Source organism: Fragaria vesca, linkage group LG1 (assembly GCF_000184155.1).
Source record: "Fragaria vesca subsp. vesca linkage group LG1, FraVesHawaii_1.0, whole genome shotgun sequence".
NCBI lineage: Eukaryota > Viridiplantae > Streptophyta > Magnoliopsida > Rosales > Rosaceae > Fragaria > Fragaria vesca.
Window position 1 is genome coordinate 868,064 of NC_020491.1, and position 24,337 is coordinate 892,400.

The window sequence follows — 24,337 nt, forward strand, 5'->3', positions numbered from 1 at the left end:
AAGAAGAAGAAGAAGAAGAAGAAGAAGAAGAAGAAGAAGAAGACATACCTGTTGGGGAAGTGAGAACAGCCTGTTGGAAAGGAAAAGTGTTTTCATCAAACAAAACGTGTCTAGAGAGATATACTCGTTGCGTTTTTAAATCTAGACACTGATAGCCGAGGTGATTCAGTGAGTAACCTAGAAACACACATTGTTTTGATCTTGGCTGAAGTTTAGAATTATTATAAGGACGAAGGTAAGGATAACAAGCACACCCAAAAGTGCGAAGGAAAGAATAATTCGGTTCTTTGTGAAAGAGATATTTGTATGGAGTTTGGTTTTTAAGAATGGGAGAAGGGTGTATGTTGATGATGTAAACGGCAGTATTGCAGGCCTCGACCCAGTAAGATGGAGGCATATGAGCATGAACAAGTAGTGTGAGAGCAGTGTCAACAATATGTCTATGTTTTCTTTCGGCTAGGCCGTTCTGTTCGGGATGTTTGGGGCTAGAGAAACGATGATGAATACCATTGAGGTTGAGGTAATCCCTAAAGGCATGAGAAGTATATTCACCTCCTTCATCACTTTGAAATTGTTTAATTTAACAAGAGAATTGTTTTTCAACATAGATGCGGAATTGGATAAAAATTTGGAGAACTTCACTTTTTCGTTTCATGGGAAAGATCCAAGAATATCTAGAGTAATCATCCACAAACAAAACATAATACTTATAACCTTGAACAGAAAGAGTTGAGCAAGACCAAACATCTGAATGAATCAAATGCAATGGTTTATTGGAAACAGAATCAGAGAGTACAAAAGGTAACTTCGTACTTTTTCCTAACGGGCAAGAATGACAAAAGAAGACTGAACTACGACCGGCTAATGGCACAGCTTTATTAGACAAAACCTTAGATAAAGTTCGAAAAGCAGTATGTCCTAGTCGAGAATGCCAAATTTGGGCAGATACCCTTGCACCTACAAACGCAAAGTGCTTGTGATCAAGACCATCATGTTGGAATAGACGTAGAGGATAAAGGCCGTTCTCACTTGGTCCTCTAAAGAGGATCTTTCCCGTCTGGATGTCCTTGATAATGAAACAATCAGGATATATTAGAAGATAGCAATTGTTGTCAGAAGTGAAGCGATAGATAGAGAGTAAATTGGTAGAGGCAGAGGGACAATGTAATACATTTTGTAATGTAAAGGTGTGATTTTTAGAAGATAAAGTAGTGGATCCAATGTGTGAAATAGATAAAGGTGTTGAATTACCTATGCCTCCAACATGATCACTTCCCTGATACTCCTTGGAATGTTGCAGATTTGTCAAGTCAGATGTAATATGGGAGTTGGCACCACTGTCGAGCAGCCAAGTTGAAGGGTCTGGAGTGGACACAGAAGCTGCCATAGCACTGAGGTTCTTAGACGGCACTTTTCCTTGATAAGAAAGGTTCATATGATTGTAGCAGTCCAGAGCAGTGTGACCAATCTTGCTGCAAATCTGACAGGTAGGACGAGATTGGTTATTGGACAAGAAGCTTGATGATGGATGAGGTCCAAGAATAGAACCACCTCTCCCTCGAGTTGTAGGTGACCCTTTACCTCCAAGAGTTGAAGCAGGGTTTCGAGCAGAATAAGAGGCTGAGGAGATACGGCCACGTCCTCGTCCTCGATTGGAGAGATGAGTAGCATGAAGTGCTGTGGTTATGGAGGAGACATCTAGGGCAGCTTGCTGCTGATCTTTCGTGCGCCTCTCAGCTGAAAGAATGAGGGCTTCCAGAGACTCATAGGTGACAGGAGTGTCTCGTGCTTGAGCAGAGCTGACTGTATTCTCATAGAGTGGTCCAACATTGTTCATGATGATGGATACGAGATCATTGTCACTTGTGGGGCTTCCTGCAAGTGCCAAGTTATCTGCGATAGAGTTAATTTTATCAAGAAAGTCGGAGATGGACATGTTACCCCTCATGGTCCTGGGTAGCTCTCCGTGAAGTTGCAGGATCCGGTTCTGGGACTGAGAGGCAAAGCGTTTTGCCAAAGAACTCCATGTATAGAAGGAGTTAGTGGACCGAGCGACTGTAGCCAAGACTGGAGGCGTTGAGAGGAGGAGTTTCGGGGTTGGGAGGAGAATTTTTAGAAGAAGAGTCCATTGGTAGGAGGCGAGAAAAAAATTGTCGTTTAGACTATGGCTCTGATATCATAAACGTACTGACAGAGAATAATACTTTGGTAAATGTCAAGGCTTGATCATTCAGTCTGATTATCGTGTGTTTATATATTGAACAGTACGTACCAGATAAAGATCTCATGTACAAGAGAAAAATACAACTCTATGAGAAGCTAATCTAAACAATTACAAGAGATGTATCTGATAAAGGAGATTATTATCTAATCATATCCTCACTTGGAGAGTCCTCATCTGCTGTTGTAGATATCCTCGTATTCAGTTCTGTTATTTTTGGTTTATCATTTTTATGATCTCTTGCCTGAACACAAATATAGAGGCATATGCCATTTTAATTTTAACATATGAAAAAAAAGAAGATGCCCACTTCATAGAATCATAGTATATCTCAGTAATCTCACCAAAAAAAAGAATCATAGTATAAAATACAGAAATCACTTGTATATCCTAAAATATAAAATTAAAGTCAGTAAATCACTAAGAAAAGTACAGAAATGATATCTCGATGTCCGAGTCCAAACGGCAAGCAGTAGGAAACCGTCAAGTCAAGGAAACGAATGGTGATCCAGTCACCTGCTTCGACGGAGATATAAACGGTTACGCTTACACCGTCATTAAAAAAAAAAAGTAACAACCTGAGTCCACGGCAGTCAAAGACACATATATCCCTCTCTCCTTTAAAAAAACAAACATCTTCGCTCTCTCTCTCTCTTTCCGGTTACGCTTGCACAGAATCCAATATATTTCTCGGTCCAATTTTCGGGCTTTTTTGCTTTGGACACTATAAAACCCCCGCACCCAGTAACCAAAAACCGTTTCTGCAAAAAACTTTACTCTTTTAATTTCTCTCTGCTCACTGTTAATTACATGGCTGAGAGCCTCGAAGCTAAAATCGAGAAAGATGAAGAAAAGCAAGGGTTAGAAACCCTAGCGGTGCCTCAGTTAGCTGAGAACGATCAGTATAGAGGTTAGTCTTTTTGTGATTTATAGTTTGCTATTTTGTGGTGTATGGTTGGATTTATTATAATTAATTTTTGATGTTGATGTCACAGGTGTCGGGGTTAAGTCTGCGGCGGAGGGGATTGGTGACGCTTTAATTCAGGTTAGAAAGATTGATCATGTCGACTTTATGAGCTCTTGATCTGTTTGATAATTGAGACTTGGTGCTTTCTGTTGGTGTTGTTTGTGAAATTTTATGTTTGCATGCGGTTTTGAACTGGTAGTATGTTTTAGTTATTGCGGATTCGAGTGGGTTTTATCATCAGGAGAGGAAATTATAGAATTCACGTGTGTAAGGTGCTAGTGGGAAGGGTTAATTCGTCCGTTCGTCAGGAGGGATAGTAGAAAAGATTGTGATTACTGTTATGTTTTATAATTGAGCATCATAAGGTCTTCCAGCAATTCGAATTGTTATTGCCTATGATGTTTGTGGTAGTAGTTTGGGACTAAGGAGGATAAAGTTCTTAATTTTATTTGATGGTGAGTTTATTCGCAACGAAAGAAGGAAATGTAAGAAGAGGGTAAGATATTAAATTACATACTGAAGAGATTCATTTGAGTGATATGACAGAAAATAATAGCTGAGAAACAAGAGGTAGAAAATCTAATATACTGCAACTCTGCAAGATACTTGAGTTTTGACCTATTAAATTGGTCCAGTATGTGGTTCTTTGCATAGTTTTTGTTTTTTAAAAGAGGGATGGAACTGATTCGAGGAAGCTAGGCCCTCTCACGTTTGATCTGTTGTATATTATTTTCTTATATATTTGTTATTTCTGTGAATAATTTTTCTTTATTTCATAGGAGCAAATTGGGATAAGCCACCAGCAAGTTCTGGCAAGTGCATCATACCAGCATTCTCAGGGTCAGACACAAAACCTGCAACAGTCGATTTCTTGTCCAACTTCTTTGTCAGAACTGTCACCAACTTCTGTTACTCAATCCATTTCACCTGCTCCAAGCCCAGTTCTTCCAGAACAAAGACCGTCATTGCAGAAGGTCAATGGTTTATGTACGCTTGAGGAGGACAAACAACTTTCTTCTGACTTTAAGTATATATCGCCTGTTCCTTTTGTGAAAACATCCGCTGCGGATGGTTACAACTGGCGAAAGTATGGCCAGAAGCAAGTGAAGAGTCCTCCAGGTTCTCGAAGTTATTACAGGTGCACCTTTTCCGAATGTTCTGTCAAAAAGATTGAATCCTGCGATATTTCCGGCCATTTAATCGAAATTGTTTACAAAAGCCAACACACTCATGATCCCCCTCGGAGGAGTAACTGCACAAGGGAAATCAAGGTTGCATCTTCTGCTGAGTGTGTAGGCAATAATGCTGTAGAATATCCCTGCACAATAACGAATGATTCAGAGCTGTCCACGACTTCAAAAGAACCTATACAAGAAAACCCAGTTCCTGAAAGAAAACGACAGAGCTCAAGTGACTCTGATGGTAATGGTGATGTTATGATGAATGAGGAGCATATCAATGATCCTGAAGCCAAGAAAAGGCAAGTTTTTTAAAACTCTTACCTTGTCCCCCTCTCTTATAATTATGTAACCAGGTTTAAAGGAGGCGAGGTGATATTTGTTGTAATAGTTTCTCCTTTTCATTTTAGATTGAAGAAAAGCAACTCAGAATATTCAGATTCTCTCTTGAAAGCTGGCAAGAAGCCTAAGTTTGTAGTGCATGCAGCAGGGGATGTGGGAATATCCGGTGATGGATATAGATGGCGCAAGTATGGGCAGAAGATGGTGAAGGGAAACCCTCATCCCAGGTGCATGCCATTTCTTTTATCTGTTTTCTTTTATTCTTTTGGTTTGGCCACATATTTTTGCATACATTTTTTTATACATAAATCTTCTTTACCATCTAGTGCATCTGGGTGATCTGGCTCTTAGATAGTGTTAAACTGGGATAGTGAGATATACTGTTACCTTTGAGGTGCTTGTAGGTTCTCTGAGATAGTCTTTGATAGTCTTTGTAGGTTCACCGGATATTCCCCTGTAAATGTATTTTAGCATTATGTCACTGGGACTCAGTTTCATTATATATGTCAGCTGTTAGGTAGTCCTCAATGATCATATAATGGATTGTCTTACCGGCTGAATAATGATATAGGATAATTTCTTGGGAGCGGTATTATGCAGTTGCCTTTAGACTAGGCAACTCCCTTTGAAAATTGGTGGTCTACTTAAGAAGCCATCAGCTAGCTCAGTTTCCCATGCTTGTGTTTGCATATATTACTATTTCTATATGATCTGCTGAAGCTTCAATATGTAGGATTTAGGTATAAACTTTTACTTTTGTTCTTATCAACTTGCTTATATGTTTTTCTTAGGAACTACTATAGATGCACTTCTGCTGGATGCCCTGTGCGGAAACACATTGAAACAGCCTTGGATAACACAAGTGGTGTCATAATAACATACAAGGGCATACATGATCATGACATGCCTGTTCCAAAGAAGCGGCATGGCGCTCCCAGTGCTCCTCTTGTGGCCGCGGCTGCTCCGGCTTCCATGAACAATTTGCAGATTATGCAAACTGATACAGGAGAACAACAGTCTTCAACCCAGCGGTCAGTGGAGAAGGGATCACACCAAGCTTCGACACAGTGGTCAGTAGACAAGGGAGGAGAATTGACCGGTGAGACCTTAGAACTTGGAGGCGAAAAGGCAATGGAATCAGCTCGAACTCTTTTGAGCATTGGATTTGAAATCAAGCCCTGTTGAATGTTCTTTTGCTGCCCATGGACTGGTCAGAACTCAAGAAGATCAATCAGCCTTTCTTAGAAAAAGAAAACAAGCAGTTGTATTTATGTTAAGATTAAGAATCACATTGGCAGGGTTTTTTAACTTTTTTTTTTTTTTCCCCTTCACCTTTCTGCTGTTGTTTATAGTGCGCAGTTGTGTATATTTAGTATTGTATGTGCTGGAATCTTGTTTTAGTAGGCTAAATGGTAATGAAAAGCTAAAGAGATGAGAGGTATCTTTCCTGCTTTAAAATTTTACAGTTTTGAAAGCTAAAATGGTTGTATATTTCCCGATCGAATCAAACTTCGGAAAAAGAAAATACTGAAGCCCCGGGCTTCATTTAAGTTAGTGCATTAATTTACAGAGTTTGGTACACAATCTGACAATCATATTGAAGAAGAAGCTTTTGGTACAGAAGCCAGAAGAGGGATTCCTTGCCGGTGGGCATCTAGATCCATACTTTATGTCCCACATCTCCCCGATAGTGAAGTTGTTGAGCGAACACTACAAACTTGTCGACTAATTGAGAGTCCGCATCGACTGTCCTAAGGGAACAAGGAGACATTGTGCACAGATCCTTCATTAAAGCCAACAGACCTTTCACTTTTAAGTTGTAGCTGTCCAACACATTATAAGTGAAGTAAGACTGAGGCCTTCATAAGGGGCAGATGCTTCAGCATTTGCATTGCTGCATTGCCCGGTAAATATGCAATTCCCGATATACGGGTTAAACCATTAAAGACTAGTTAGTGAACTTTTTACTGTACAAATGGTTGTGTATTAGTTTCTGAAGGCTAGGAATAGAAGCCACACCGACAGCACAATCACCAGTTTCATTTTAATTCACTTCAGTAATCTACAGTGCGCGAAAATCCATATTTGCTTCAGAATTCATTAATTACACACGAAACTATCTTCAACACTACCCTATACAAGAAGAGTATGAGTAGCTCTGAATCAGTCAATGTGGTAGGTAAACTGATGATTGAACCAGGGTGATCAAGACAGTCTTCATAAGTCTTTTTTTTATCTGGACAGTCTTCATAAGAGGAGAAACTCAACTCATCTAGGGCAACTGACAAGTCTGATTCTATCCCGTTCTCGGTTTTCTTTCCACTCTCTTCCTTGGTGCGATTCTCTTCCTTCCCTTCTGCAGCGTTAAGACAATCCTGGAATCTGAAGCAACTAACCAGATGGTCATTTGTAATTCCGGCGACTTGCATGAAAGAGTAGATGACAGTGGGACCCACACTACGGAATCCCCTTCTCACAAGATCTTTGCTGATCACATCTGCTTTTGGGGTTTTGGCTGGAACCTGCCGAGGGTACCGGAATCTGCTAACTATAGGCTTGTTATTCACAAAGCTCCAAATATACTTGTCGAAGGATCCAAACTCATCTATAACCTGGCATCAGTAAAACCTGCAGAAAGTTAGCTGCATACATAATCATAGCAATTAAAAACAATGCAATCATGGCCGCAGTAAAAATGTTTATGGAGGGTAGTTAATGGTTGGAAAACTATCAAGACAAATAAGTGAATGGATCACTCTAATAAGGCAAGCTGGCTACTGAAGAAAAGGAAAAAAAAGGTTAAATGAGCATTTCTTGATTTGAGCTGTATGAATGGTAGTATCACTTATTGTCCTATATGTATGATACAAAGAACAGGGGAGTCAGGGCCACCATTCAACTACTTTTTTTCACCTAACCTACCTGATAAAATCATCACTAGGCACCCATTATATGGCAATTGATTGCTTATGCAAATAATGTGGTCCACGGGTCTATATGACTAAACTGAGGCAGTGCTTCTTGATGGATGCAGGAAATGAATCCCACTAGAGCTACTATACTAATACAAATACTTGAAGAGTCAATTTCTGCTGAATAAGTTCACAACCTACAGTTTCTTAGTACTCATATGAGTTAGTAGCCGGTCAATCTTATAGAACAGGAGAAGAGGAAGTGAATAAATACCTTGGTCATTTGACGTGCATTTTCGAGGATAGCACGCAACTTTGATTCAGACAATAGGGAGCTTGCAACACTTCCCGGTGCCATTATCTTCTTCTCATTAAACTCTGAGACATCAACAGGATCAAAATCTGCAAACACTTCCCTGCAAAAAGAAGCTTGTTCATTAATAACATAGTGCAGAAAGGTCTTGAAGCAGGAAGGCGCCAACTTTCATAACTAATGTTATTTTCGGGTAAGCCTCTAATGGTAAAAAAGAAAAAGAAGAAAAAAAAGAGAGAGAGAAGAGAACGTCAAGATATATTACCTAAAGATGTGCCTTTTGCTTAGAATGAGAGGCCATGAAAGTTCAGCCAAAGCACCGGATAGGACAAGAAGCTCGAACAGTTTCCTGCATGTGGTCAGAAAGATCAAGCAAATGACTATGAAGTATAGTTCTAACCATGAACTCAATTCAATAAAATTGGTGGACATAATGCTGTTATTACATACTTGTCATCGTGTACCGGAAGCCCCCATTCTTCATCATGAAAAGCAACATAACATGGATCTGCTTCAATATACACAACACTGTTAGAATAAACGTATACGTAGAATCCAAGCAATGAAGAAAAAACTTAGTTGATTCTACTATACAAGTTGCGTCTCTATTAACACAAGTCTAGGTATATTCAAAATTAATACAGTTATAAGCTTATTCATACCAATGAGATCTATCCAAGCCACGCAACCAATCTTACATCAATCAGGTTGGAATTTCAAATAAGGCATGGCACGCTTTTGAAACTACAATATACTAAAAGCTCCAATTTTGTAGACTTCCCCCTTCCTCTTTATTTAATATAGTTCAGACAAATATATATGCCAATGAATTCAGGTTAGCAATGAGATCATAAACAATAACATTGAAGAAAGTAAACTGCATCCAATTGGGACATAAACTCAATTTGATCCCTTCTTCACTTATATTGAAGCCCTTCCTTCTATGGTACAAACTGCTTTGATTAACAAAGGAGGCAATACAAACTGCAATCTTTGTAAGTTTGGTTTTAAAGTGATGCTGAACAACTTAAATCAAGTTAAATTTCCGGTTCTTTACAGACCTACCTTATGCATATAATTAGTTTGCCTACACACTGCTGAATTCTGCTAGTCTAACACTTTCCCCAAGGTGCTTTTTCCATCAGTACATTCCAACATAATTTTCAAAAGCCATGGCCAACATGATGAATAATAATTTGTTCTACAAATCTGTATGTTATATTTTAACAGCGATCAAAAGGCCAAGTATAAGGATAGGTAAATCACTACAACAAACAAAGAATAACTAAGCATAATCCAGAAATGTAATCGAAAAAGAAAACGAAAACATAATCCAGAAGCAAAATTTTTTAACTTCAATTCAAAAAAGTATGACTAACCAGTATTTGGCGTCACCCAAGCACACCGTTTCTTTGACTGAGAACCACCAGGAGGAGAATCCAATCCACCATCAGAAACAACACTTCTTGGTTTAGAAACATACTGCTTCCTCCTACTCCCTACACTATTTGATCGAATAAGTCTACCAGTCGATGCTCTACTATGGAATGAATCTGTAGAGGCGTCAGATGAACATGAAGCATTTAGTGAAAAATTAGACTGCAATAACTGCTCATGCCGACGAAGTACTGAGGGAACACTGAGAGAATGCAGCTGAGGAGAGGTAGAAAGCTTTGAAGATTGCTGGGTTTTCTTGTCTTCAGCTGATGTAAACTCCTCAACCATTTTCTCAGTCTTTCTCAGTGGCTTAGTAGCCGGTTTTCGTGCACTGAATGCCCCTCCCTTATTTCCAGCAGGTCCAAGCACCGACCGTGACTCTGAATTAGCCACATTGATAGACTTTACTCTTGGAGCTCCTGACATTCTATCACCTCTTTTATTCAGCACCAACTTCTACACAGAACTCAGCCTTGATTCCCACCCAGAATCCTCAGAATCCTCAAACAACGAAAAGAACAGCTCGAAAGCTGTAATTCAACCAGCTCCTGGGTTTGTTCTAGTCCACAATACTTCCCAACAACTCCTCAGATCATCTAAAACCCTTCTAGAAAATCCACCAAAACCCTACTTTCACTTGCATTCACACCCACAAGCATATAAGCTATTCATTGACCTAGCTCTTCAAGTTCAAACACAGATCTTAACATTTCAACCACACCACTCCCTAAACTCACACCTCCACAAAACCTTTAGGGTCTGTACATTCACATTCAAATCCTCGAAATTCACCTCACCCCTTCCAAAACCCCCACTTCTCCAAACCCCAGATTCCACCTCACCCCAAAACCCCTAACAAAGTCAAGACTCAAGACCCAGATCACAATTCCACAAAACAACACCAAAGTTTGAAACTTTAGCTCAATCCAAACCTAGGGCTTTACACACCCAACTCACCTAATTCCCCAAACTGAGCTTACAAAAGAGCCTCCAAACTCAAAGCTTCCACATTTCCCACTTTGTGCTAAATCAAGAAACCAAAACTACCTAAAATAAAAAATAAAAAGCAAAGTCCTTTGAGGAAAAGAAAAAAAAATAAAATGAAACCTTGGGAGTGAGAGAGCTCACTGCAGCACCACAGAGCAAAACTGACACAAATGGAATGGTCTCTCTGCAATTCCCATACTTTGTTAACCCAGAAATCAATGCAATAAGAAAATGCGGGAAACTGGGTTTTGTGGGTATTGACGTACAGAAGAAAAGAGAAAAGCTTTCGATCTCAGGAATTGAAGTTTCTTCTCTCAGAGTGAGAAAGAGAGAAAGAAGAAGAGACAGAATGAGCAAAAGACAGAGAGAGAAAAGAGTGAAAGCTTGTCTTTGTTTATTTGTTTATCAAGGGGTGACCTATAAACCCGTTTTGGTGTAACATTTCACCGCCTATAGCCGGTCACCTTCATATGAACAAATTATTCCTATGAACAAATTATTCCTAAGCTTGTTTAGGATTGAATTAGTATTTTTTTCTGTTTGGTGGGAAGAAGAAGAATAAGAATAAGAATATCTGAATATGGGATTACATTGATAGACAATGTTTGGTTGCCGTTTTGGGAATCAAAATGGACTGCAAACACTGCAAATATGGTATAGGACTGTCCTATTGTGCAATACTCTATAATTTTGATTCAACGCGTTTAAGGTGCAAATTATTCCTGAGCTTATTTAGGATTGGTGCATCTGGAAAACTAGTTTTGGTTTAGTATTTTTGGTTTTGTTTGGTAGGAAGAAGAAGAAGAAGAATATGGGTGTTCTAGTACTGACCAATTGATAGACGGTGTTTGGTTTGCCATTTTTGGAATCTAAATGAATTGCAAAACACTCCAAATAGGCATATATGGTAAAGGAATCTGTCTTATTGAACAGTACTATAACTCATATTCAACTCTTTAATCTCCTCTTTAATATAAAAGAAAGATCTGCAGTTTTTATATTGTGATTCTTTTATACTTATTCTCATCGTCCACAAAATGATTAGTAGGTAGCAGCAAGCAAACAAATGATTGAGTTATGGGATGGTTGAAGAAAATAAGCCACTGTCTAACAGAGCTACAATTCTACTGGTAAATGGACCACTGCAACTCTGGAGAACCCTAATGGTTCGTATGAACATGGCAATGGCATATGGCAATCAAACACAAATGGACAATAAGTGGTTTAATTACTCCACTGCTTTGGTCTCTTTGTCTTCAATCTTCTACAAGAATCCTATACACCAATCCTTCATGTGATTAGAAGTCAAATACAGTACACTCTGAAGGATGGCTCTTCACACAGGAAAGCTATATCTAGAAATGTAAATTACTGTAAGTTTCATCATTAACTGTCACAAAGTTAATTTCTCTGTATGGTCACGATTAAAAAGCTGTAAACACATAACTCAGAATCTCAGGCATACATAGAAACATCCACAGAGAAGGCAACTGAGAAAAGTCGACTTTAAGATTGAATTAGAAAGTCATCAAATACTTGCTATAACAGGCAAATAATCTCAGGACTTTTGTATGTTGATACCAAACTACATTACAACAGCCATATATAGATGCTGAAGAAACTGCTGATTGGAACTGGCCTAAATTGGCTACATTTTGGGACTTGACATAGTCACAGAAAAATAACTGTATTCAGTCTTTTGGCTTCAGCAACTGCTTACAAAATCTGGAAATGACACCTGCAAGTACCCCACAGAAACCAACAGTTAGTGATGTAAACTTCTAAAACTGTAGAGGATCTGTCATCTTGTTAACGTAAACAAATCACAATTGTTCGAAATAGCATCCAGCCCCACCACTGGAAATATAGAAGAAACGAGAATCAGAACCTCAGACGACTTCTTACCATCCAAACTTGACATACTACCTTCTACCAAAGTTTTTGTTGTTCTTCTTTCTTCCCAAAATATGAAGAGATAAACGTGCTCAACAATATTTTTTCTAGTTCAGATATTAGATCATCAGAACCACGACTAATTCAATGCCAGTTGATGAACAACGCATTTCAATTGCAAAATATATTATCAGGAAGAAAAGAACATATTTTATCCTCAAAGAAAATATTCAATCAAAGATGGAACATAATAGACAGCTGAACTTTTCCTAAGGAATCTCAAGACCCTCAAAGCAACATCAAGAAACTCCAATACGTAACCAACAAAGACATTTTACTTGCAAAAGATGTCTATTTTCAAGAATAAAACAACGTATTCTCTCCTCAAAAAGTGATATACCCAAAAAAAAAAAAACTAGGACAGTTGCACACTTGCACTTAACCTATGGCATCCCAAGACCATAAAGCATAGTAGGAAACTTTAACAAGTGATCTATCATGATAACAACAAAACAAGAATGTGAACTTGTGAAAGAAGGACCATGAGAAGAGACATACCCAAGTAGACCCCTGCCTTGCCATGTTCTAGGTGTCACCATTAAGTTCACTTGGGCACCTTGCCTTAGGACCATAACAGGTATAGCACAACCCTGATTCGTTTGAGTCTCAGAAGCAAGTTTCTGCAACAAATTGTCGCCATTTTCCACATTGCCAAACTTCACAATCTGATCTCCAAGTTGAAAACCATCCTCTGCCGCTGGCGATGCATCAGCTATCTCATCAACCAATGCAAAGGGTACACTCACATCCACATCCATGGCATTTGAATTAACATTGGTTGCAGAAGCTGATTCTCCAACACTGACAACTGAACCACTCTGACCATCTGCCATTTCATCATTCCCAAGAATATTACACAAAATGCAATTGCCAACATCTACAAAACCGGAAAAAGTTGGCACTGATAAAACCACCTACCTGACGGGTTGAGGGATGATGATTTTGGAGCAAGTTTTGCTGAATGCAAAACTTGTATATTCCGGTCCAATTTCTCCGTAATCTCTTTGTAATCATTTTTCAGCTCTGCAAATTACAAGAATCACCATAAATAACCAAATGAATACTAACGTCCAGTACCACCAAAAGTCACTAACTACAGCTTAAGCAAGATACTAGTCACTTCAACCACAAGCAGTAAACAAACCCACTATCAGATCAAGTCACTATCCAAAGTATCCATTACTAATCGAAAACACATTTCACCAACTACTAGAGTTATACACTCAACTATCAACATTATAGGTAAACATTACCAGCAAGACGACGTCGTTCGGCTCGTACAGCTGGGATGTCAATGTCCTCGCGAGGAAACCCCTGCAGATTAGACCAACACGAGCAATGAAATCCCTATCAATTTATCAAAATTGGAAACAATAAACAAGAAAAATAGAAAAAGAAAGAAAATTTAGGGTGACCTCGAAGTTGAGGAGGTTGCCGGAAAGTCCAGGGCCGCCGGGCTGAGTAAGACGCTCGATGATTGCGTTCATCTCGGCCTCCAAAGCACTCCGTTTGTCCATCAGACCCAAAGTCTCCGCCTTCAGATTCGCCGCCACCATTTTTGTTTTCTCTCTGTAAATTTCTGGAGGCCTTTTCTTCTTCTTCTTCGTGTTCCTCAAGAATATGAACTACGCTTCTTAAATAACTGAGAGAGAGCGGTGGTGCCGATGAGGGCAATTTTGGTAGAACAGAAACTCGGTGCACGTGCGTCGCGCGTGCTGTGTTCCTGGATCTACAAAAGAATCGAGTCGAGGATGAGCCCAGTTATGAACCCAGAACCTAAAACACGGAACGTTCGGCCATTTGGCCATTTGGGTTTAACCTTAACCGTTCATAACATTCATACGTTTAATCATCATTTTTTTATATTATTTTCTCTAATACTGACTATTCATATATGTATGTAAAGATACACGCCGTGTACTGAAGATATTATCTGATATAGGGCGCTAAATTACGTTGAGACCTGTTAAAAAGACTCACTCTGTTGACTTACATCGTTGTGTTAAGATTCAAGTTTATTGGTGAGAAAATGAGGGAATTAGATCAAGTTCATTTTTTCTTCTTATGTTTAATTACCAAATTTAACAACCACATGTTGTGATAAAATAGGTCGAGCTGCCTAGTATGGAACACCTTTGTCTAGAAGCAAGTCTCAATTCCCACTGGTTTGTAGCCAGCATGTTTAAGGAGTTTTTAGGTTCGTGTGTTTGCTGCGGGAGATCAGTATGATTTTACTGAGATACTATTGTGGACCTCAGTCCAAATACTGACTAGATGAGTGTGTTACTAACTTGTTAACTTAACTAAGATATCTTGCTACCTCATGTTATTAGGTCATGACAAAAAAAAGTTACAATCTAATGATTTCGGCTTCATCAATTATCAATTAATGCACGATTTTCAAGCAAAACTATACTATAAAAAGATAAGAAGTAAAATAGAGTTGAACTCATAGTGTATTTGCACATTAACAAATTTGATTTTCAAGCAAAAGTGCAAAACTATACCATGGAAGATAAGATGTAAGATGGAGTTAAACTCGTAGTTGCACATTAACGAACCCGTGTTCGATTGTTCACCAATCGCGCTTAATTACCATCAAATTTAATTTCAGGAGTAGAGAATAGTAAGACCCTTCTCTTCATTTTTGACCGTATTCAAATTTAAATAGAATGATAGCACAATTAAACAGAAAATTGATGCACTCCTTGCTAAATGGTGCTTGTTAGGATATATAGGATTGTTAACTCATGATATTATTTCAGGATGTGTATGCAATACGGGGTATATGCTTTATGTACTCCCTTGTAATATGCGGTTTCGTTAATAGTTAAGACATGAGAGCAGCCGTTTAGCCCCTATTTAAAAAATAAATAAATTGATCAAGCTGGCATGCGAGTTTATGTACTCCCTTAAAATATACGGTTTCGTTAATAGTTAAGACATGAGAGCAGCCGTTTAGACCTTAATTTAAAAAAAAAAAAGTTGATCAAGCTGGCATGCGAGATTGCGAACTAATCCACCAACCAAAACGCCCAAAACTACAAGACTACAAAGCATGCGGGCCGAAGAACAGGCCAAACTCGATAAGCCCAAAATCCGAACGAGAAATAAAATTCAAAAAAACGCCGAGTGAGTGGAATTGTGAAGGTTATCTAGCCGCGGGTTGAGTATAAATACAGAGAAGGAGTAGACTCCAATGGTGGCCAGTGTCGTGTCATTGGCTTCTTCCTTCATCGCAGTCACTTCACCTTCATATTCCTCTTCGTTTTTATCCAAACTAAGGTCCGCGCCGAGTCTGCGTCTCTCTTTTACAGTCTCCCCCTTGTGTTCTCGCAGAGGGAGGCACATGGCTCACACTATCGCCCGCGCCACTCTCGGCCTCACTCAGATTTCTCCGGCCTTTGAAGCCCCTAAGGTTTCGCTTAGTTTATTCACTTGTTTCAAATTTTACAAGGCGAATCGTTTTAATTTGATTAGTTTATTCAATTGTTTCAAATTTACATGATGACTGTGTGTTGATTGATCTTGAGTTTTTGTATACTTGTAAAGGATCGATCTATTTTGATGTGGGGATTCGATTGATGTGGTTGACTAGCGATTTGATTTTGATTGTAACTGATTTGGATGTGTGATGTATTAAATTTTGTGCTGTGGTGATTTTGAAGCTCACTTTCGCGACGAAAGAGATTGATGTGACGGAATGGAAGGGAGACCTGCTCGCTGTGGGCGTTACGGAGAAGGACTTGGCGAAAGATCAGAACTCGAAATTCGAGAATCCGATATTGAAGAAGCTGGATTCGCATTTGGGTGGGGTGTTGGCCGAGGTCTCGACTGAGGAGGACTTCACTGGAAAGTCTGGCCAGTCTACGGTTGTTAGGCTTCCTGGTCTTGGCTCGAAGAGGGTTGGATTGTTTGGGCTCGGACAATCTGCTACGGCTACAGCAGCTTTCAAGGGTCTTGGGGAGGCTGCGGCAGCAGCAGCAAAGACTGCTCAAGCGAGTGATATCGCTATTGTGCTTGCTTCCTCAGAGGGGCTTTCTGCGAAATCTTGCACAGCTTCTGCAATAGCTTCAGGTAGTTTGATCTAGAATTTTGTTTACGAAGTTGGTGTTTGGTTTATGGTAATAGTTTTGATAAACACTGTGGAATTGCTTGACTTGTAGGAGCTGTGTTGGGGATCTATGAAGATAATAGGTATAAATCTGAGTCAAAGAAACCAGCTCTTAAGTCTGTGGACATTCTTGGCCTCGGAACTGGACCTGAACTAGAGAAGAAGCTCAAGTATGCTCAAGATGTTGCTTCTGGAATAATATTTGGGAAAGAGCTCGTGAATTCACCTGCCAATGTTCTCACACCTGGTTCGTTTTAGCTCTACTATCGCCATTTTTCTGGGCCATACTTGTAATATCCATGTTGATCGAGTTATATATAGTATTGACAGTTTGTGATGATCTTTATGTTTTCAGGGAAACTAGCAGAAGAGGCCTCAAATATTGCTTCCTTATACAGTGATGTTCTGTCTGCAAAGATATTGAATGAAGAGCAATGCAAAGATCTGAAAATGGGTTCCTACTTGGCTGTGGCTGCAGCCTCAGCAAATCCTCCACATTTTATTCACTTGACCTACAAACCCCCTGGTGGGCCTGCTAAGCTTAAGCTAGCTTTGGTGGGTAAAGGCTTGACTTTTGACAGGTGATTACATATTACTTAGAATTAGTATTTTTCCCTAGTTCGCACAAGTTGAATTATAGCATTGTCAGTACACAGTAGATGCCTGTAAATGTTGTGAAGTCCTATAATTGGTTTGGTATTTTTGGAAATAAAGTTCATTTCACTCTCTTATTCGTTTATTACTTCACCGGCACTCAGTCTTTTTTGACTCCTTTCTTTTATGTAAACAGTGGTGGCTACAACATCAAGACAGGACCTGGCTGTTCAATTGAGCTTATGAAATTTGATATGGGAGGTTCCGCTGCTGTATTAGGTGCAGCAAAAGCCATTGGTCAAATCAAACCTTCTGGTGTAGAGGTAAATTATCATTGTTATTGTTTTTCTGCTGTGGGGGAAATGCATACTCGACCTATTTGCAATGTATTCTTCCTCAACTTTCAGTTTTCAACGATCAGTGGGCACCGTATGGATTAATAAATTGGTTTTATCGTGCAGGTTCATTTCATTGTTGCAGCTTGTGAGAATATGATAAGTGGAACAGGTATGAGGCCTGGAGACATTGTGACAGCTTCCAATGGAAAGACCATTGAGGTATGGTTGTCAAAAGTGTCCCATCATATTATTGATACAAGGTTAGCAGTGATAGTAGTACAAGCACTAAAATGTTGTGTTTGCTTCAATTTATGCTTGTAGGTCAATAACACTGATGCTGAAGGCAGACTGACTTTGGCAGACGCGTTGGTATATGCATGTAACCAAGGTGTTGACAAGGTATATCTCATAACTATCCCTTTCTATCTGTAATCGCAGTCGATCAGTGTGAGTGTTAAATATTAGATATTACCTGAACAGGAATTTTATTCATAAACCACCCCACATCAACTGGTCTTTCTTTCTCCAGATTTTAGTGCAGAAATATGCTACTTTGTTGAAGGCTTATTTGTTATTGTTTTGATTGTTAAATCTCCATAGCCTTAAACTGCTTAGATGTATAAAACACAGATCTCTAGTAGTGCTAACACCTAATCTATTCTGCAGATTGTTGATCTAGCAACCTTGACCGGTGCCTGCATAGTTGCCCTTGGACCCTCTATAGCAGGTATACACATTCTTAAAACCTTTCTAAATGCAACTCTTGTCTCCTGTTGAGATAGCTGTTCAGTATAGTGAGGTTTTATGTAGTACTACAGTATACTAAACAAGTAGTTTTATTTAAAGTAGGGTGATATATAGCTGTAACGAGATGTATTAGTTTGGTCACTTTGGTGGCATCCTTCCTTTCTTTCTTACCTGTATTTCGTGTTCAATATTTGAACAACTTGCTGATTATTTAAAACTTTCCTTTAGGTGTTTTCACACCCAGTGATGACCTCGCAAAGGAGGTATTTGCAGCTTCAGAAATAAGTGGGGAGAAATTTTGGAGGATGCCGATGGAGGAGAGTTATTGGGAAACAATGAAATCAGGAGTAGCTGATATGGTCAACACCGGTGGTCGTCAAGGTGGTGCTATCAGTGCAGCTCTCTTCTTGAAACAGGTATATGATTATAATGTTCTATTTCTTGGTTTCTTTTGCACTTCTGTGTCTGTTTTACTCGTATATAATTCCTAAGTCGGAATGTGTGTGCCTTACCAGCAAAAGTCACCTATGTTCTTGGTTTTCTATAGAGTTTGACTTCAACTATGGTTTTGCAGTTTGTTGATGAAAAGGTTCAGTGGATGCATATTGACATGGCTGGTCCTGTTTGGAGTGATAAGAAGCGCGCTGCAACAGGGTTTGCTGTTTCTACCCTGGTGGAGTGGGTTTTGAAGAACTCCTCCTAAGTGGTGAAGAAGTGTTGGTGGGAAGGGCACCATTTACATGAGCTTACATAGCGTTGGAAGGAGAGAAAACATATGCCATCAGATGATGGGTTATTAGGCGCAGCGACTTCAATTTATGAATAAAATGTGCAGTAAAAGAAATGGGAAGGTTATGGGTGGCATAGTCTTTATTTATGCTTTTCTGTGATGAACCAAATCTTTGATAGTTTTCTTCGAAAGTGTCCTCTTTTCTTCAGTTGTGTAATTTCCTTTTTTTTTTCCTTTTTTTTTTCGCACAAACACCAAAAGATAAAGAAAGGATGAAAGCCTTGGTGAGCAATTTCATTTTGTATGGCAAGAATCTGCAAAACCAGAGATCATCCTACTGATCTTAATCCTCTCTCACCCCAATCGCTTACCTTTTTCCTAATTGATTCAGGAAACATGTCGAAATATGTGATCATTTTTCAGGAGACACCTCATAACCAAAGCAACAATTAAGTTTGACAAAACTGAGAAATAAAATTGAAAAATCAACAATTAAGTTTGACAAAATGAGAAATAAAATTGAATTATTTAGGATCATCTCTCATAAGAGAAATAAGAGAAAATAAAATGCCCAAGAACAAAAGGACAACACAGCTATGACGTGTCGTGGCTGCCAGAGTCAAAAACCCACTTTAAACATTTGACCATTCCTTCGTTTCTCAGTTCGGACATAATTGAGCTTCTCTCTCTCTCTCTCTCTCTCTCAACTCTCTTTTGCTGCTTCTTTTGCATTTTAATACTTTCACTTCTTTAAATCATTCTCTGTTTGCCGAATCTACAACCTGAGCTGACAAGAATGGAATATACCACCTAATCCTCCTACCACCCCTTGTTATCTTTGGACCAACACACATATATGATCATGTAGAAATCGAGAGATAGGGACAAGATGAGTGTTTTGACTGTGATGACCTTCAATCTACATGAAGATCCGAATGAAGATAGTTCTAATTCTTGGGAAAAGAGAAGAGATTTGTGCATAAGTGTTGTTACTAGTTATTCTCCAATGATTCTCTGTACTCAACAAGGTATGCATATTTGTATTGCTTCTATTGACATATGGATCTTGGTTGCGGTTGTGATTTGGTTGAAATGGTTCATTTGGGTTATTTTTCTTTGTGTTGTGGAGGTGGGTTTTTGTTGTTTTGGGATTTGGGGATTGGAAATGTCTTTGGTGAATGTGTTCTGGGTTAGAAAGGTTGATACTTTACTAAGCTGGGTTTTAGTTTAATTGTTGTCTTGGATTTCATGTCTCTGGATTGATTCTTTTCTGTATATTTGATGATTGAACTCAGGAGCTAAATCACAACTGGATTATCTTCAACAGTGCTTGCCAGGTAATATTCTATCTAATGATTTAGATTTCTTGGTGTAGTATTAGGATGACCAAGATCATTTCACTGCTCCAGTTTGAATGAATGGCTTGCTGGCATCCATTTTTGATTTGTCAGAAAGCAATGATCTTAAGTTCGTGTAATATCAACCTCTCCTCGACTTTAGTCTAAGCTTAAATTTGAGATTGGTCTATTTGTACACGACTTAAGTGAATTCACTAACAGTAAACACGTTTATCTATTATCCGTCAGGTTATGATCAATTTGGGATATCAAGAAAAGGACCTGAAGACACTTCAGATGAACATTGCACCATCTTCTATGAGAAGGAGAAGGTAGAGAATACTTCATCTGTTAACATCTTCCTAGTGTTGTTTTCTTGTTAGAAAACTTACTTATGCCATTCTTTTTTATAATGAAGGTGGAGCTTCTTGAAGGTGGAACATTTTGGCTGTCAGAGTCACCTTCTGTCCCTGGAAGCATGTCGTGGGGTGCTGAAGTTCCATGTATTGCTACATGGGTGATATCCTTACAACTTTACTTTCTCCATAATTTTTCGTTATTGACTGCTTGAATTATTTTATGGAAGAGTGCTGTATCGACTGTTTTCTTGACATGATGTCCACACATTTCAACTGAAAGGAGTTGAGCCCCCTGGCTTTTCATTCCAGATAGTAAATACTAACATGGATGAATTCAGTCCTCGTGCACGGAGGCGGAGTGCTTTGCTTACATGGCAGCACATTGCATCCTTACCACCTAACTTGCCGGTTGTTTATTGTGGAGGGTTCAACACACAAAAGGAATCAACCACTGGTCGATTTCTTCTTGGGAGATCAAGGTAACAAAATCACCAGATTCCTTGTTGCCTTCTAGTGTTTTTTTGTTTGGTGGATAGGACTTCCGATTCTTGTTGTACTCCAAAATCTTCTTCTTTGTAGTAAGTCTTTGTTATTGCCTTGATTCAGAGAGCATGGTGTGGTGGGTGATATGAGGGATGCATGGCCTAATGCCCGTGTGAGGAAAAATGCTTCTCTTATTCGCACTTTTCATGGATTTAAAGGTAAGTACTATATATTGCAACTTGTAATGCTGCTGCTCACTGAGGTGTCTGAGCATGACCTATAATTATATAGTATGTGATGCTGTCAGGTAACAAACAAGGAGCTCTTGAATTCTTCAAGTTGGTTTTCAGAGCCTTGTGCCTTTGCTGGGATCGCCAAACACAGGATCTACACATAGATTGGATTCTTTTCAGAGGGAGATCTCTTGTTCCTGTTTTGTCTGAAGTGGTGAGTGATAACATTGATGGACAATATCCATCCTCCCACTATCCAGTGTTTGCCGAGTTTCTGCTTCCTCGTGCTGTGAGAATGGTTGACCCACCTGCTCAAGTGGAAAATTGATATGCATCTGTTTTTGATCACCACCTCCCTGATTTTCTCCTCGGACCATTGATAAAGTTATGGGATTTAGAAGAGTTTAAGCACTATTTGTTTACTTGACTTGCTGTTGAAAGATCTTCGCATCGATAGAGTAATGGGATTTAGAAGAATTTAAACGCTACTTGTTTACTCTGACTTGGTGTGCGAAGATCTTCATGTCTCTCAGGTGCATCGAAAGAGGTTGTGGTTCTCTTTTCGAGTATTGGTTTATGTAATGTCACTTTGTCCTCGACTCCTTGGGTTTTATTAAATGGAGTTTATTGAATTCTTTATTTTTCCTGAAATTGATGTCTCAAACTAAACTGTGTTTTTTCTCGTGTTATCGTATAAGATCGATTGAGCATCGTTACAATAAGATTGAGACTGGGATATACCGCTCCAACAGATGAACAGTAGTTGATAACAAGCAACACTATGAAGAGCGTAATACTTCTAATTCTTAAGAGAATTGACAAATGACATCTATTTTGTGAGGAATTCAAGTCGGAAATTTAAGTTCTCAAACTCCACGATTACTTTCATGTGGAAATTGCTAATTTCACGGGATAATAATTTAAATGAGGGAAACAGTCTTAAGAAAAGTCTTAAGAAATTGAGAATTTCTTAGTTTTAATTAAATTCCTGAGAATTCATCCTCATCCAAACACAGTGCTAGTGTATTCTACTATGAACTAGGCAAAAACTTTGTTACAAAGGAATTTGCATATCGGAACATTGTAACTCCAGAAATAGTCCAAGAAATCTAGCTGTAAGCAGTTATCCCCATCTTTCTGGATTTGAAAGAAACCACTAAGAACATTGGCATAAAGTTCACACTGGTTTTTCATAACAGATCAACAATCAAAAGTTCTGAAACAAATGCATAGAACGTGCTACAACGTTGGAGCTTCAATTAAGCATGTGAGATCTAGCAAAGTTCTATGCAAATACATTTTTACGTATACTGAGATCGATCAATCTATCTAAATCTTTTCTGGTGAAAAAAGCAAACAATGAAACTCGGTCTGACTCTAATTTTGGGTGAGATTCCAGTTCTGAATTGGTCTTGATCTCCGATGCAGGGCGCATGGGCAGCGCTGGGGTAGGATCCGAAGAAAATCGACAACTTAATCTAGGACAATAAGGCTTTGTATATATATTGCGGCCACAGTTTGGACAATGCCTGTTTGCAGTATACTGTAAATGTGCTGGTGTCACATTTGCCTCTGCTTTCTCTTGTGATGTTGTCACAGTTGCCTCAGCCTTCTCTTCCCCTGCCCAGATTGTTCGGGTCTCCGAATTCCCTTCTTCTTTTATATTGTCACCTGTATGGTTTCAATGTTAAATACAAAAAGTTAAACAAGGGAAATAACAAGCAGTGTACAGATATACCAAAAGTTCAAAACCATGTCTTGAGTATATGTTGTTTAATCTGGTATAGAATGGACCAAGTGTAATGGCAGCAAATATCAAAATCCAAGGATCAGATGACGAAAATACATAAAACAAATACAAGAACGGACGCGAATCCTCATTCACAAACCCTAAAACAAAATCAAACAAAAGCAAGCATACCAGCTAGATCCAAAGGGCGCTCTTCCTGTTGGGGGTGGTTTCGTCTCGTTTCCATGGCTGGCGGTGTCAAAGAGAGAAGGGTTTGGGAATTTAGGTTTAGGATTTCCATCTTTCAAAGATTAGAGGTGATTGCGGGTATTTGTGATTTATGATAAATAATAAGTAAAACTCAGGGGTCTTTAATAGGAATTGTGATTTGCGTTTTGCTTTTGGAATTAATTCCATCCAGATTTACTTAGGAAGATCAAATATTATGTCAGATAGCCAAATTAGGGAAACAAATCTTTTATAATCAGTATTTTTTTGCCGGTTCGTAACTTCGTTTACAATCAACTTCGGAAAGAAACTACGAATTCGTAATTTTATACTTTGTAACAAAATATTCTACTAATGAAATCGGCAAAAGAAATTGTACAATGATTTGGCTCTACAACTTACCTGATCCCTAAATCAAGAAAGAAAGACTTACATGATGCTGTATAAGTACAGTTTGTAGACATGAATCATATAAATATATGGAAGGCTTGAAAACATCTGTACCAACCGTTTATTCAAATACATATATGTGTGTCGTTAATTAAGAGATTACGAAGAAAGATAGTCATAGATTAATGTCGAAGCCTCTTAAAGGTACCACGAATTTGGCTTTTGTGTTCAATGGTGGCATCATGCTTGCTCTAGAATCTAGGACAACATATGGCGACCAAGGCAAACATGTCCTTTGTAAGTTGTAGTTATTTTTCCTCATGTTATAATTTTATCATGTCTACACACAAAGCTTATATTCATCGATATCCTTTGTGTTTTTCAGTCTCGGATGAGGAGAATAAGCTTTTACCATTAAACTCCGAGTCCACTATAGTCTGCACACTCGCGGGGTTTGTTAGTGAGTGGTATACAATGTACAACAGGGTCAATAACTCGGTAACTATACATAACCATACTATATTTGGAAAATATCCTAATGTCCAAATATTTGAAAACTAAAACCCATTCTAATTCAAGTCTTATCCTTGTGCCCATTCCAATGATTATTGAGAAAAAGACGTTATTACCCTGTATTTAATTAAATCCACACAGTTTTTATCTATTTCTTCTTCTTCTTCTTCTTCTTCTTCTTTCTTCTTCTCTCTCTCTTCCCGATCAATCTGTTTTCTCTCTCTCTCTCTCT

General features: G+C 38.8%; 5 protein-coding genes across 5 annotated transcripts; 3 read left to right on the top strand and 2 right to left on the bottom strand.

The window, feature by feature from the left end:
- The first annotated feature begins 2,984 nt into the window (after positions 1 to 2,984).
- LOC101313240 (probable WRKY transcription factor 32-like) lies at positions 2,985 to 6,188 on the top strand. Its single transcript, XM_004287081.1, has 5 exons — positions 2,985 to 3,131; positions 3,217 to 3,266; positions 3,968 to 4,668; positions 4,777 to 4,935; positions 5,500 to 6,188. Exons 1-5 carry the CDS (start codon positions 3,032 to 3,034, stop codon positions 5,891 to 5,893), a joined length of 1,404 nt encoding a protein of 467 aa, XP_004287129.1. The 5' UTR covers positions 2,985 to 3,031; the 3' UTR covers positions 5,894 to 6,188.
- A 541-nt stretch (positions 6,189 to 6,729) lies between these two features.
- Positions 6,730 to 10,166, bottom strand: LOC101313540. Its single transcript, XM_004287082.1, has 5 exons — positions 9,313 to 10,166; positions 8,384 to 8,441; positions 8,199 to 8,282; positions 7,895 to 8,036; positions 6,730 to 7,320 (listed from the first exon to the last, which is right to left on the bottom strand). The coding sequence occupies exons 1-5, from the start codon at positions 9,794 to 9,796 to the stop codon at positions 6,799 to 6,801; spliced, it is 1,290 nt and encodes a 429-aa protein (XP_004287130.1). The 5' UTR covers positions 9,797 to 10,166; the 3' UTR covers positions 6,730 to 6,798.
- A 1,649-nt stretch (positions 10,167 to 11,815) lies between these two features.
- Positions 11,816 to 13,916, bottom strand: LOC101313829 (26S proteasome non-ATPase regulatory subunit 9-like). Its single transcript, XM_004287083.1, has 5 exons — positions 13,726 to 13,916; positions 13,564 to 13,624; positions 13,229 to 13,333; positions 12,809 to 13,136; positions 11,816 to 12,095 (listed from the first exon to the last, which is right to left on the bottom strand). The coding sequence occupies exons 1-5, from the start codon at positions 13,864 to 13,866 to the stop codon at positions 12,074 to 12,076; spliced, it is 657 nt and encodes a 218-aa protein (XP_004287131.1). The 5' UTR covers positions 13,867 to 13,916; the 3' UTR covers positions 11,816 to 12,073.
- A 1,498-nt stretch (positions 13,917 to 15,414) lies between these two features.
- LOC101314116 (leucine aminopeptidase 3, chloroplastic-like) lies at positions 15,415 to 19,076 on the top strand. Its single transcript, XM_004287084.1, has 10 exons — positions 15,415 to 15,728; positions 15,979 to 16,387; positions 16,477 to 16,671; positions 16,780 to 17,005; positions 17,215 to 17,341; positions 17,480 to 17,575; positions 17,678 to 17,755; positions 18,023 to 18,083; positions 18,332 to 18,519; positions 18,678 to 19,076. The coding sequence occupies exons 1-10, from the start codon at positions 15,510 to 15,512 to the stop codon at positions 18,804 to 18,806; spliced, it is 1,728 nt and encodes a 575-aa protein (XP_004287132.1). The 5' UTR covers positions 15,415 to 15,509; the 3' UTR covers positions 18,807 to 19,076.
- Positions 19,077 to 19,497: 421 nt separating this feature from the next.
- LOC101314402 lies at positions 19,498 to 21,871 on the top strand. Its single transcript, XM_004287085.1, has 7 exons — positions 19,498 to 19,861; positions 20,129 to 20,170; positions 20,420 to 20,502; positions 20,589 to 20,692; positions 20,796 to 21,008; positions 21,136 to 21,230; positions 21,320 to 21,871. The coding sequence occupies exons 1-7, from the start codon at positions 19,723 to 19,725 to the stop codon at positions 21,571 to 21,573; spliced, it is 930 nt and encodes a 309-aa protein (XP_004287133.1). The 5' UTR covers positions 19,498 to 19,722; the 3' UTR covers positions 21,574 to 21,871.
- Positions 21,872 to 24,337: the final 2,466 nt, after the last annotated feature.

What these genes read in the sequence shown, in the direction of transcription:
- LOC101313240 (XM_004287081.1), top strand. Translation starts at nt 3,032, where the DNA reads ATGGCTGAGAGCCTCGAAGCTAAAATCGAGAAAGATGAAGAAAAGCAA. An exon ending in TGAGAACGATCAGTATAGAG is followed by an intron (nt 3,132 to 3,216) that starts GTTAGTCTTTTT and finishes TTGATGTCACAG; the next exon opens with GTGTCGGGGTTAAGTCTGCG. An exon ending in TTGGTGACGCTTTAATTCAG is followed by an intron (nt 3,267 to 3,967) that starts GTTAGAAAGATT and finishes TTTATTTCATAG; the next exon opens with GAGCAAATTGGGATAAGCCA.
- LOC101314116 (XM_004287084.1), top strand. Translation starts at nt 15,510, where the DNA reads ATGGTGGCCAGTGTCGTGTCATTGGCTTCTTCCTTCATCGCAGTCACT. An exon ending in CGGCCTTTGAAGCCCCTAAG is followed by an intron (nt 15,729 to 15,978) that starts GTTTCGCTTAGT and finishes GTGATTTTGAAG; the next exon opens with CTCACTTTCGCGACGAAAGA. An exon ending in CAGCTCTCTTCTTGAAACAG is followed by an intron (nt 18,520 to 18,677) that starts GTATATGATTAT and finishes ATGGTTTTGCAG; the next exon opens with TTTGTTGATGAAAAGGTTCA.
- LOC101313540 (XM_004287082.1), bottom strand. Translation starts at nt 9,796, where the DNA reads ATGTCAGGAGCTCCAAGAGTAAAGTCTATCAATGTGGCTAATTCAGAG. An exon ending in TTGGGTGACGCCAAATACTG is followed by an intron (nt 8,442 to 9,312) that starts GTTAGTCATACT and finishes ATATTGAAGCAG; the next exon opens with ATCCATGTTATGTTGCTTTT. An exon ending in ATGCACGTCAAATGACCAAG is followed by an intron (nt 7,321 to 7,894) that starts GTATTTATTCAC and finishes TACTGATGCCAG; the next exon opens with GTTATAGATGAGTTTGGATC.
- LOC101313829 (XM_004287083.1), bottom strand. Translation starts at nt 13,866, where the DNA reads ATGGTGGCGGCGAATCTGAAGGCGGAGACTTTGGGTCTGATGGACAAA. An exon ending in GCAACCTCCTCAACTTCGAG is followed by an intron (nt 13,625 to 13,725) that starts GTCACCCTAAAT and finishes TCTAATCTGCAG; the next exon opens with GGGTTTCCTCGCGAGGACAT. An exon ending in CAAGGCAGGGGTCTACTTGG is followed by an intron (nt 12,096 to 12,808) that starts GTATGTCTCTTC and finishes GGGTACTTGCAG; the next exon opens with GTGTCATTTCCAGATTTTGT.
- LOC101314402 (XM_004287085.1), top strand. Translation starts at nt 19,723, where the DNA reads ATGAGTGTTTTGACTGTGATGACCTTCAATCTACATGAAGATCCGAAT. An exon ending in TCTTCTATGAGAAGGAGAAG is followed by an intron (nt 20,503 to 20,588) that starts GTAGAGAATACT and finishes TTTATAATGAAG; the next exon opens with GTGGAGCTTCTTGAAGGTGG. An exon ending in CACTTTTCATGGATTTAAAG is followed by an intron (nt 21,231 to 21,319) that starts GTAAGTACTATA and finishes TGATGCTGTCAG; the next exon opens with GTAACAAACAAGGAGCTCTT.